Consider the following 13020-nt stretch of genomic DNA (forward strand, 5'->3'; position numbering starts at 1 on the left):
TCACATCCCATAAATCAATTAAAGACAAAAGATTGGAACTGAACACTGGCAATCATCAGCGAAAAACCCCTTCCAACATTATGATGGAGGGAAGGTCATTGATAAAGCAGCTGAAGATAATTAAGCATAGTGCACTGCCCTGAGAAACATCTGCAGCAATGACCTGGGTTGAGATGATTGACCTCCAACAACTACAACAATTTTTCTTTGTGATAAGTATGATTCCAGGCAGTGGGGAGATTTCCACCGAATTCAATTTTACTTGGGCTCCTTGATGCCACTCATCAAATGCATCCTTGATGTCAAGGGTAGTCACTCTCATCTCACCTCTGGAATTCAGCTCTTTAATGGATTCTTGGACCAAGGCTAAAGCGAGGTTTGGAACCAAACAGTCCTGGTGGAACCCAGCTGAGCATCACAGAATCATTACAGCACAGAAGGAGGCTGTTCAGCCCATCGTGTCTATGTCAGCTCTCCAAATTAGTAATTCACCTATTGCCATTCCCCTGCCTTCTCCCCGTAATACGGTAGGAGGGAGATAGTGACACTGGACTAGTAATCCATAGGCCCAGACTCATGCTCTGGATCACAGGTTCAAATCTCACCATGACAGCTGGTGGAATTTGAATTCAATTAATAAATCTGGAATTGAAAGCTAGTCTCAATAATGGTGACCATGAAACTATCGTTGATTGTCATAAAAATCCACCTGCTTCACTAATGTCCTTTAGGGAAGGAAATCTGCTATTTTTACCTGATCTGTCCAACATGTGACTCCAGACCCATAGCAATATGGTTGACTCTTAACTGCTTCTCTGAAATGGCCTAGCAAGCAATTCAGTTCACGGCCAATTAGGGATGGGCAACAAATGTTGGTCTTGCCAGTGACGCCAAGATGACATGAAAGAATAAAAAAACACTATGATGCTACCATTCTGAGGCCTAGACTTTTGCAAAGCCATGGGGATTCAATGCCTAACCCAAAATGGTGCTGGGAACCCAGATTGGAAGTCTCGCCTCCTCCCCCAGTTCCGACAGATCCTATTTTCATTGGTACGGGAATGGGGCAGGGTGGGAAGTGGGTGGTTGGGGGAAGTGAGGCATGACTCACACATGCTGGAAACCCAAATTCAGCAGGACCATTTGAACTCATTGTTGAGTTCAAGCAGACCTTATTTTCGCTGGACTGAGACCTTATCCTGCAGTGTTTGAGTTACAATTTTTTGGAATAGAAACAAATGCTTGCAAAGGGCGGATAAGGTCTGTGGAACTGTCAAACTGTCAAGTTATTTAAATGCACAACTCTTAAAAATTCTGAAAAAAAATACAGCCTGTCCATGTCTGTGAGTTGAAACAATTTTTTGCTTGTAGTTTCAATAGATGTGTGTTCACATTACCCTCAGTGCTATCATTATAGCATTATTACTACTTGACTGCTTCCACAATCTGTAATTATCACAGTGGGGGCCTGTAAGTTCACAGTGTGATTGATAGTTCCAAGAGGTTATTAATGGATTAGCGGTCTTTGACGTGGGGTAATGAATACAAATGTTTGTTTCTTATATGGGATCAAGCCCATGAGGGGATTCAAATCTATTGAATGGGCTTTTATGAATGAGAGTTTTTTTTTATGTAGCATCTATATCTGTAATAGATACTTAGAACATTATTTCATTTCATCTAGGGAGGGGAGACAGTGGCGTAGTGGTAATATCACTGGACCAGTAATCCAGAGACCCAAGCTAATGCTCTGGATACGTGGGTTGAAATCCCACCATAACAACTAGTGGAATTTGAATTCACTTAATAAATCTAGAATATAAAGCTAGTGTCAATCACGGTGACCACGAAGCTATGATCAACCGTCATAAAAACCCACCTGGTTCACTAATGTCCTTACCTGGTCTGGCCTACGTGTGACTCCAGACTCAAAACAATGTTAACTTCCGTCTGCAATAGCCTAGCAAGCCACTCAGTTCAAGGGCACTGAGGGTTGGGCAATAAATGCTGGCCTTGCCAGGAATGCCCACATCCCATGAAAGAATTTTAAAAAAATCTCAGCATGGCTCCTGGAGTCTTCCCATGGTGGATACTGGGTGAGTTTGGTGGTGCATGGGGCCATGGGTTGGCATGAATTGGCACTAAGTTGACATAGGGGCTATAAGGGGATATGGGGATGAGTGAGGGGCACAGGTTGGCACGAGTTAGCATGGATAGGGAGTGGGTGTGGCAGTGAGGGAGTGTGATGGGTACTTAATAACGGAAGAAGTCCCAGACTGCCTTTAAACCAGCCTGTCTTGGCACTTGGCAGCCCCTGTGGCCACAGCTGATCTATATCCAGAGTGGCAGATCCAGCACGCATCTCACCACTGAATAAAGATCCCTCCATTGGGGGATTTCTTCCTGAGGCGGGTTCAATGAGCTGGACAATTTCCTGACTCTAGGAGTGAATAGGCCATAACATCTATATCAAGCATGCTACAAATCTACATGCGCATGCTGGTTCATTCTTTCCCATACAATTAAATTAAATAATCCAGATGGAATGCGGGCATAGCTGGGTAGCCAGCATTTATTGCCCATCCCTAATTGCCCTTGAAAATGTGGTGGTGAGCTGCCTTCTTGAGCCGCTGCAGTTCATGTGGTGTAGGTACACCCACAATGCTGTTCGGGAGGGAGTTCCAGGATTTTGACCCAGCGACAGTGAAGGAACGATGAGATATTTCCAAGTCAAGATGGCGAGTGGCTTGGAGGGGAACTTCCAGGTGATGGTGTTCCCATGTGTCTGCTGCCTTGTCCTTCTAGATGGTAGTGGCCGTGGGTTTGGAAGGTGCTATCTAAGGAGCCTTGGTGAGTTCCTGCAGTGCATCTTATAGATGGTGCACACTGCTGCCATTATGCATCGGTGCTAGGGAGTGAATGTTTGTGGATGGGGTGCAAACCAAGCGAACTGCTTTGTCCTGGATGGTGTCAAGCTTCTTGAGTGCTGCACTCATTCAGGAAAGTGGAGAGCATTACATCACACTCCTGACTTGTGCCTTGTAGATGGTGGACATGCTTTGGGGAATCAGGAGGTGAATTACTCACTGCAGGATTCCTAGCCTCTGACCTGCTCTTGTAGCCACAGTATTTATATGGCTGGTCCAGTTCAGTGTCTGGTCAATGTTAACCCCCAGGATGTTGATAGTGATGGATTCAGTGATGGTAATGCCATTGAATGTCAAGGTAGCTCTTTGTGGCATAAAATATTCCTTTCTTTCTTGCACATAAATTTCTGATAACAGCACTGAAGTGTACCTTGACAACAGCAGGGCTTGGTCTAATCCTGTTATTATTGGTCATGTGGATGTGTGTAATGCCTCCATGGCATTCATTGTAGATAAACTGTGAATTAGCAGGAGCCAGCAAGAGCTTCTTCAACTGGAAAAATACAACCAAAATGGGGGGAAATTTAATGATGCATGAAATAAACAGAATCTACTTGTAAACAACTTATCAAATCACATGTCATTCAAATTAGTTAAATTTCCAGTTTCTGTTGCTTTTTTCATCATTTCAAAAATGCTTGATAGCAAACTATGGTTAAGAAAAACATACTTACACATGCGCATACTTAGAAGCTGTAAGTGTTATTGCACCCAAGTTACCATAGAATGCAATGATACAAGGATGAGTTTTATAAGATTGTTTTGGGACTGTCATTAATTTAAAGTGAAGGGGATAATGTGACCTGTTCTGAGGTCTGTCTGACAGCAAGCTTGAGTGGTTTGATTGCTAGAGATTATAGGGGGCCGAGTTTGTTTTACTGGGAAGAAGGTTACAAGGTGTTTACACTTGGAGACAATGACAGCAACTTGTGCATTATCAGTGGATAGACTGCGAGACTCCAAAGTCCCAGAAAAGTATTGAGAATGTCAGGCTGGAAACAGTTGCCCTTCAAACTGCACATTTACTTCCAAGATAGAAGAGAGTCAGAGTTTCAAGGATAGCTAATCAGCTTTGCTATGTGAATACAAGGCCCATGTGATTCACATTGCCATGGAGATGGGCTATGAGCGGGGAAGGGCTTAAGATATCCCTAAAAACTCACAGACAATATTATTCTGCCAATATCTGGGAAAGGCAGAGTAACTCAAAACCAAGGTCTCTATGATTCACCATGTAGGAATGTATCTGGGAGCTTGTGTTCAGATTAAAAAGACTGAATTCATGAGGAATTAAAAGAAGGATGAAAGATTTCTCCACAGGAAAAGAACATCTCACTGTGAAAGACAGTTCTGAGATTAAAATTTGAGGCTGAGGAAGGAAAAGAACAGAAGTAAGCCCTCAGGACTAGTTCCATCAGAGTTGAATGTCCACTTAAAGAACAGTGCAAAGTACATCTGTGAAGTGTGTTTTCAGTTGCACTAAAAGGAAACATGGAATGTTGTGTTTTGTGGTTTAAAGTATATGTTGCCTAAAAAGATAGTGTTTAATCGTGGTGCTTTTAGCCTTTTATTACAGTATAAGTCTTAAAATGTGAAATTTTGTCATGTCATCCTTTCAGCTATTATCTGGGAGTTTAAATGTCCTTTTAAAAATCTTCGGGCTCTATGGAGATTTTAACGACAATCTGTTCTTAAAATGCATCTTCTCTTAATGTTACATTTTTGTAGGCATTTAATACTTTCAGTTTCCTTGTGGCCTTAATTGAAAAATCCAAACCTTATTTTGACTACATCATACAGCGGGTAGCCAGAGGCTCATCCAATTCTTGTTAAACAGTAGGAAGGATTCTTACTAGAGACGGCTCTTCAGCCTCCGGAGTCGGAGGAGTGCCGTCAGGCATTGATGGAGGACTAGGATCATTGACATTGGTCGCATCCCCATCTGTCAGTGCATCAAATGAAGGTAATCCATCTTCATCTATTGGGATGCTGTCCAGTGTCTCCGTTAAAGCAGCCAACAAGTTAGCCTCATTTTCTTCATCCATCTTCTGCCAAAAAAGAAAGGATCCTTTAACAGTTTATCACATGGCTCACGACAGGAACATAACCTTTTAGGAAAATTGCATTTTGCTAAGGAAAAAAATTGCAACTCAAAAATATATGGTGAATGACACCACTACTGTGCAACGTTTTAAACTTTCAGATTTTCTTTACTTGAAAGTATGCAACTGGAATATATATTTCAACTATCTTAGCTGATAAATTTTAGCTGGCTCAGTATATTGATGTACTCGTGCACTGCACCAGACCATGACATTGACCTCTTATTCTCCCCATTGGGAGATGCTCAGACCAGGAACTAAGTATGAGAGTTAAATCTGGCAGAATTGCTCCATGACAATAAGTGTTAACATGCTAATATTTAACATAAACCTCTTAATTGATTAACCGTCCTTCAAAGTAACCACTTATTTAGCATTTTCATCGTATCATTTTTTACAAATGCAGTAATTAGACAAAAGTAATGTGCATTATTCATATACTAAAGTCAGTGAGGTCCTCCTTTAAATATACACATCAGAGTCCTATGACATCTTTGGGTCCTGACAACAATTTAAACCCCGGCTGAGCATGTGGCTTTCCTGCCTGGTAAGCTGAAGTTTCTTTGTGGAGCAAGGTGGAGCAGAATATTCCTCCAAGCCAGTCAAAGAAAGTTTAAGTCTCTCATGCTGTGTAATTCCTGGTTTATCTATCCTGGATCCCAGTCTCCAGGCCATAACCATCTCCAACAAGAGGGAATCTAACCATCTCCTCTTGACACTCAATGACATTACCATCGTTGAATCCTCCCCCCACCTCTATCAACATCCTGGGGGTTACTAAACATTGGCAGGTAAAATAAAGGAAAATCCAAAGTTATTTTACAAGTACATTAAGAGTAAGTGGATAACTAGGGAAAGAGTAGGGCCCATTAAGGACCATAGTGGTAATTTGTGTGTGGAGCTGGAAGATGTAGGTAGGGTTCTAAATGAATACTTTGTGTGGTGTTCACAAGTGAGAGGGACGACATGGGTGTGGAAATCAGGCAGAAGGACTGTGATATAATTGAAGAAATTAGCATAGAAAAGGAGGAGGTTATAAGTGGTCAGGCAAGCTTAAAAGTAGATAAATCTCCAGGCCCGGATGAAATGTATCCCAAGCTGTTGAGTGAGGCAAGGGAGGAGATAGCAGAGGCGCCAGCAATAATTTTCAATACCTCTCTGGCCACAGGAGAGGTGCCAGAGTACTGGAGGACAGCCAATGTGGTACCATTATTCAAGAAGGGAAGAAGGCATAAACCAGGGAACTACAGGCAAGTCAGTCTAACCTCAGTGGTGGGGAAACTATTTGAAGCAATTCTGAGGGACTGAATTAATCTACACTTGGAGAGGCAGGGATTAATCAAGGACAGTCAGCATAGTTTTGTTAAGGGGAAGTCATGTCTGACCAATTTGATTGAATTTTTCAAAGAGGTAACCAGATGAGGGCAATGCATTTGACGTAGTCTTCTTGGAATTCAGCAAGGCTTTTGATAAGGTCCCACATGGGAGACTGATAACGAAGGTAACAGCCTATGGGATCCAAGGCAATTTGGCAAATTGGATCCAGAATTGGCTGAGTGGCAGGAAGCAGAGGGCGATGGTTGAGGGGTGTTTTTGTGACTGGATGCCCGTGTCCAGTGGGGTTCCACAGGTTTCGGTGTTGGGTCCCTTGCTGTTTGTGGTATATATAAACAATTTAGACTTGAACATAGGAGGGTTACTCAGTAAGTTCGCCGATGACATGAAAATTGGTGGGGTGGTAAATAGTGAGGAGGTTAGCCTTAGATTACAGGAGGATATAGACGGGCTGGTCAGATGGGCTGATGAGTGGCAAATGGAATTTAATCTGGATAAGTGTGAGGTGATGCTCTTGGGCAGGACCAACAAAGCACGGGAATACATGATGAATGGTAGGACCCTGGGAAGTACTTAGGATCAGGGGGATCTTGGTGTGCATGTCCACCGGTCCCTTAAGGTAGCGGGAGAGGTAGATAAGGTCGTTAAGAAGGCAAATGGGATACTTGCCTTTATTAGCCGAGACATAGAATATAAGAGCAGGGAGGTTATGCTGGAATTGTATAAAACGCTAGTTAGGCCACAGCTAGCGTATTGCGTGGAGTTCTGGAATCCGCATTATAGGAAGGATGTGATTGTACTAGAGAGAGTGCAGAGGAGATTTACCAGGATGTTGCCTGGGCTGGAGAGTTTTAGCTATGAGGAGAGATTGGATAGACTGGGGATATTTTCCCTGGAACAGAGGAGATTGAGGGGGGACATGATTGAGGTATATAAAATTATGAGGGGAATAGATAAGGCAGACAGGAAGGAACTTTTCCCCTTGGTGGAGGGATCAATAACCAGGGGCATAGATTTAAGGTAAGGGGCAGGAGGTTTAGAGGGGATGTGAGGAAGAATTTTTTCACCCAGGGGGTGATGGGAAACTGGAACTCACTGCCTGAACGGGTGGTAGAGGCAGAAACCCTCATAACATTTAAGAAGTATTTGGATGTGCACTTGTGATGCCATGGCATACAAAGCTATGGGCCTAGTGCTGGAAAATGGGATTAGAATAGTTAGGTACTTGTTTGACCGGCGCAGACTTGATGGGCCGAAGGGCCTTTTCTGTTCTGTAGACCTCTATGACTCTATGACTCTATTGACCAGATTCTGGACTGGACCAGCCATATAAATACTGTAGCTACAAGAGCAGGTCAGAGGCTTGGAATTCTGCAGCGGGTAACTTACCTTCTGACTCGCCAGAACCTGTTCACCATCTACAAGGCACAAATCAGGAGTATGATGGAATGTTTTCCACTTGCCTGGGTGAGTACAAGAGACTTGACACTATCCAAGATAAAGCAGCCCACTTGGTTGGCACCCAATCATGCACCTCAAACATTCACTCCCTCCACTACCGATGCACAGTGGCAGCAGTGTGTACCATCTACAAGATACACTGCAGCAATCATCAAGATTCCTTCGACAGTACCTTCCAAACCTGCGACCTCCAACACCTAGAAAGATAAGGGCAGCAGACCAATGGAACATCACCAACTGCAAGTTCTCCTCAAAGCCATTAACCATCCTGATTTGGAACAACATCGCTGTTCCCTCATTGTCACTTGGTCAAAACCCTAGAACTCCCCCTCTAACAGCACAATGGGTGTACCCACACCATCTGAACTGCAGCAGTTCAGGAAGGTAGCTCACCACCACGTTCTCAAGGGCAATTAGGGGTGGACAAAAACTGCTGGCCGAGCCAGAGACACCCACATCCCAAGATGGAATATATTTTTAAAAACTTATTTGAGGACTGACTGCTACTTCGTGCTAATTTTTCAGCTGGATTGGGGGTGGAGGGTGGTGGGCAGTGTTAGTGGGTTAACTAGTGGGTTAACCACTAGTTAAATATACAGTGGCCTCATTCAGCCATAGGGAGGCAAGAATTTAATAACTGAAATGCATTATCAGTTAAAAATACCACATCTTGACATTTCTAGACTCCATTGCATAGATTCTCTGATACAGTTCGACCAAATTACAGGTGAAAATCAAATCAAAATCAAATTATTTGGTCATTTATATCTTTGCTGTTTGAAAATCAAGTGGATTCTATGACTAGTAGGCAATCTAGTCTGTCAGATCATTGCCCAGCTGGTGAAGATAAAATTATACCCAAAGTATCTTTTGAAAGTATTTGCTTAATTTAAACGTCAGTAATTCAAAACTTTACAAATGAACAATGCATGTTTTTTTACTTCAAAGGGATTTCTGTAATCAAGTCAGTTGTCTTTCAAGTTGTCCTTGCTTGTATAAATATTTTGTGGCTTTCTAAAAAGATCTTATTTCTTCCATTATCTTGCACATTCATGGTTTAAAACAAATTCCAATTGTTATCTAATCTTAATACACAAATATGTGGTAGTCATCTGGACTAGAAATCATAACATGATTTTAATTTTTTATCACAATGTAAACCATTCAAGCCAGGAGTCTTATTAAGTACATAGGCGTATAGGGAGTTCAGAACCGAAATAGACTTGCTAGTCCATCTGACTGGCCCCAAATCTAATCCCTCGCAATCACATCCCACCACGCTCCCCCGTAATGCTTATTTAATTCTCAACTAAATTTTCCTCACGGTATCCACCTCTCTGGGCATTCATCAACCAGTCCATAAGGTAGTCGAATCAAAACTGTCTCCCCACTCTCCTTCTTTGAAATTCAAACCCATGTCCCTTGGTTGTAGAGTTTCTGGCAATCTCCATCTTATTACTGAGTTCCATTTATCTGCCTCAAGAGTCTTGAATATGTAAAACATATCTTCCCCATGTTTTCTCTTCTCCAGCGTAAACAATTTCAGGTTCTTCAGTCGCTCCTTAGAGTTCATATGGCTTAACCTCAGTATCGGTTTGGTTCCTCTTTACTGCACTGACTCCAATGCCTGGTATTTTTACTATGTATTATAGCCCAGTCATTAGCTTCCAGCTGTGTTGTGAGCAACTGGGCTGTAGAAAGGGCTTTCAACTAAATAAAGTGGGTGAGGGTTCTGGAGACGATAAACGTAGGCTTACAAAGCAAAAGGATATGGCATCATTGCAGAGCAGCTATTTAGGTAATGATACCCAGAGTGTGACAGGAAGGGGCAGAGTGTACAAACATAAAAAAGCAGCAGCAAATAGGGTCAAAGGGGGGAAAATGGTAAAAAGGCAAAATTAATGGCTCTTTACTTAAATGCTCGTAGCATTTGGAAGAAAATAAATGAATTAATGGCACAAATAGAGGTTAATGGGTACAATCTTACAGCCATTATGGAGACATGGTTACAAGGAGTTCTAAGCTGGGAACTAAATATTCAGGGGTATGTAACCTTTCGAAAAGACAGGCAAGAACAAAAGGGTGATGGGGTACCTTTGTTGGTACAAGATGGAATAAGTACAACAGCAAGAAATGATCTTGGATCGGAAGAGGTAGAATCCATCTGGGTGGAGCTAAGCAATAACAAGGGGAAGAAGCCACTGGTGGGAATAGTCTATAGGCCCCCGAATAGTAGCTATACTGTGGGACAAAGAATAAATTAGGAGATAATGAAGGCATGTAAAAAAGCAGTACATTAATCATGGGTGACATTAATCTTCATGTAGATTGGGAAAATCAAATTGACAGAGGTAGCCACCAGCAAGAATTCATAGAGTGTATTCAGGACAGTTTCCTAGAACAATATGTTGTGGATCCAACCAGGGATCAGACTTTTTTGGATCCGGTAATGTATAATATGGCAGATTTAATAAATGATCTGAGTGAAAGATTCCCTAGGAAAGATTGACCATAACATGATAGAATTTAACATTCAGTTTGAGAGTGAGAAGCCTGGGTTGGAAACAACTGTGCTAAGCATAAATAAGGGTAATTACAAAGGAATGAGGGCAGAGTTGGCTGGAGTTGACTGGGAAAATAGTTTAGCAGAAAAAAAGGTTGATGAACAATGGCAGACATTTAAGAAAATAGTTCATGACTCACAACAAAGATATAGTCCAGTGAGGAAGAAGGATTCTAGGAAGGGGATAAACTGACTATGGTTAACCAAGCAAGTTAAGGATAATACCAAATTGAAAGAAAAAACATACAATGTGGAAAAGATTTGTGGTAAGCCAGAAGATTGGGAAAGTTTTAAAAGCCAACAAAAGATGACCAAAAAAATAAAGAGGGAAAAAATAAACTTTGAGGGTAAACTAGCAAATAATATAAAAACGGACAGTAAATTCTACTTTAAATATATAAAAAGGAAGAGAGAGGCCAAAGTGAACATAGACTCCTTACAGAATGAGGCTGGGGGAACAATAATGGGGAACCAGGAAATGGCAGAGGAATTGAATAAATATTTTGCATCAGTCTTCACGGTAGAAGACACTAACATTATTCCAAAAATACTAAATAAACAAGGGGCAAAAGGGGGTTGGAAATAAATGCAATAACTATCACAAGAGAAAAAGTACTAGGGAAATTAATGGATCTAAATGCCGATAAGTCCCCAAGACCTGATGGGTTGCATCCTAGGATAGTAAAGGAAGTAGCTACAGAAATAGTGGATGCACTGGTAATAATCTTCCAAGAATCCTTAGATCCTAGGAAAGCCCAAGAGGATTGGAAAACTGCCAATGTAACACCCTTATTCAAAAAGGGAGGGAGACAAAAAAAACAGGTAACTATGAGCCAGTTAGCTTAACATCCATCATTGGGAAAATGTTAGAGTTAAAGGGTGTAATAGTACAGCATTTAGAAATACATAATATAATCAAGCAGAGTCAGCATGGCTTCATGAAGGGGAAATCATGCCTGACAAATTTATGAGATTTCTTTGAGGAGGTAAAAAGCAGGATAGATAAAGGGGAACCAGTAGATGTAATAAATTTGGATTTCCAAAAGGCGCTTGATAAGGTACTGCACATAAGGCTACTTACTAAGATAAGAGCCCATGGTGTTGGGAGCAGTATATTAGTATGGTTGGAGAATTGGCTAACTAATAGAAGATAGAGAGTTGGGTTAAGAGGGACATTTTCAGGATGGCAACCTGTAACAAGTGGAGTGCCACAGGGATCAGTGCTGGGGCCACAATTATTTACAATAAGTAGTAATGCCTTGGATGAGGGAAGTGAATGTACTATCGCCAAGTTTGTGGATGACACAAAAATAGGTGGGAAGTCAAGCGTTGAGGTTGACACAAACAGTCTACAGAGGGATATAGACAGGTTAAGTGTGTAGGCAACAACTTAGTAGATGGAATGTAATGTGGGAAAATGTGAGGTTATGCACTTTGGCAGGAAGAATAGAGGAGCTGAATATTATTTAAATGGAGAAAGACTGCAGAAAGCTGCAGCACAAAAGGGTTTGGGGATCTTCAGGCATGAATTACAAAAAGCTAGCATACCAGTTCAGCAGGTAATAGGGAAGGCAAATGGAATGTTAGCCTTTATTTCAAAGGGAATGGAGTATAAAAATAGGGCTAAAACTATACAAGGCACTAGTTAGACCACACCTAGAATACTGTGAACAGTTTTGCTCCCCTTATGTAAGGAAAGATATACTGGCATTGGAGGCAGTCCAGAGAAGGTTCACTTGGTTGATCCTGGGTATGGAGGGATTTTCTTATGAGGAGAAGTTGAGTAGGTTGGGCCTGTACTCATTGGAGTTTAGAAGGATGAGAGGTGACCTTATTGAAACATATAAGATTCTTAGGGGGCTTGACAGGTTAATGCTGAAAGGTTACTTTCCCTTCTGGGATAGTGTAGGACCAGAGGGCATAATCTCAGAGTAAGGGGGTGCCCATTTAAGACAGAGATGAGGAGGAATTTCTTCTCTCAGAGGGTAGTGGAATCTGTGGAATTCTTTACCACAGAGGGCTGTAAAGGCTGGGTCTTTAAGCATATTCAAGGCTGAGATAGACAGACTTTTAACCAGTAAGGGAATCAAGGGTTATGGGGAAAAGGCAGAAAAGTGGAGCCGAAAATTATCAGATCAGCCACGATCTCATTGAATGGCAGAGCAGATTCGATGAGCCGAATGGCCGTCTTCTGCTCCTACGTCTTATGGTCTTATCTAAAACCAAGTTTCTGTTCCTGAACCAAAAAATCTATCATTCCAAGATCATTTTGAAAGTCAACGACAACTCCAGGGCCTTTATAGCCATGACAAATGCCTCATTAATCCCTTCTCCTCCACCTCTCCACTATGATCTCAAAGACTAAGAGCGGAATTTAATTTTTTAAAAATTCATTCATGGGATGTGATATCGCTGACTAGGCCGGTATTTATTGCCCATCCCTAATTGCCCTTGACAAGGTGGTGGTGAGTTGCCTCTTGAACTGCTGCATATGGTGTGGTGTAATACTGGCAACAGGGCCTTCTGCAGGATAAAGGAAATTCTGATACCCCCAGGGCTGGAAGCACCTTATTGCCAATGGCAGCACCATGGGAGCAATGGAAGCTGCTGCCAAAGCACACACCAGAGGCCC

The 13020-nt window shown here is 42.0% G+C and overlaps 1 protein-coding gene across 2 annotated transcripts in view; it reads right to left on the reverse strand.

Moving 5' to 3' along the window:
• The window catches only part of ppargc1a (peroxisome proliferator-activated receptor gamma, coactivator 1 alpha), a 163264-nt gene that overhangs the window by 82062 nt on the left and 68182 nt on the right, over nucleotides 1-13020 (reverse strand). For both annotated transcript variants that reach the window (XM_078545729.1, XM_078545718.1), the window contains exons 3-4: nucleotides 4781-4975; nucleotides 3298-3420 (exon numbers count right to left, since the gene is read on the reverse strand). In XM_078545729.1, coding sequence (XP_078401855.1) covers nucleotides 3298-3420; nucleotides 4781-4975 — 318 coding nt within the window. The remainder of the gene's footprint in view (nucleotides 1-3297; nucleotides 3421-4780; nucleotides 4976-13020) is intronic.

The sequence above is a fragment of the Cetorhinus maximus genome, chromosome 1 (assembly GCF_964194155.1).
Source record: "Cetorhinus maximus chromosome 1, sCetMax3.hap1.1, whole genome shotgun sequence".
Classification (NCBI taxonomy): domain Eukaryota; kingdom Metazoa; phylum Chordata; class Chondrichthyes; order Lamniformes; family Cetorhinidae; genus Cetorhinus; species Cetorhinus maximus.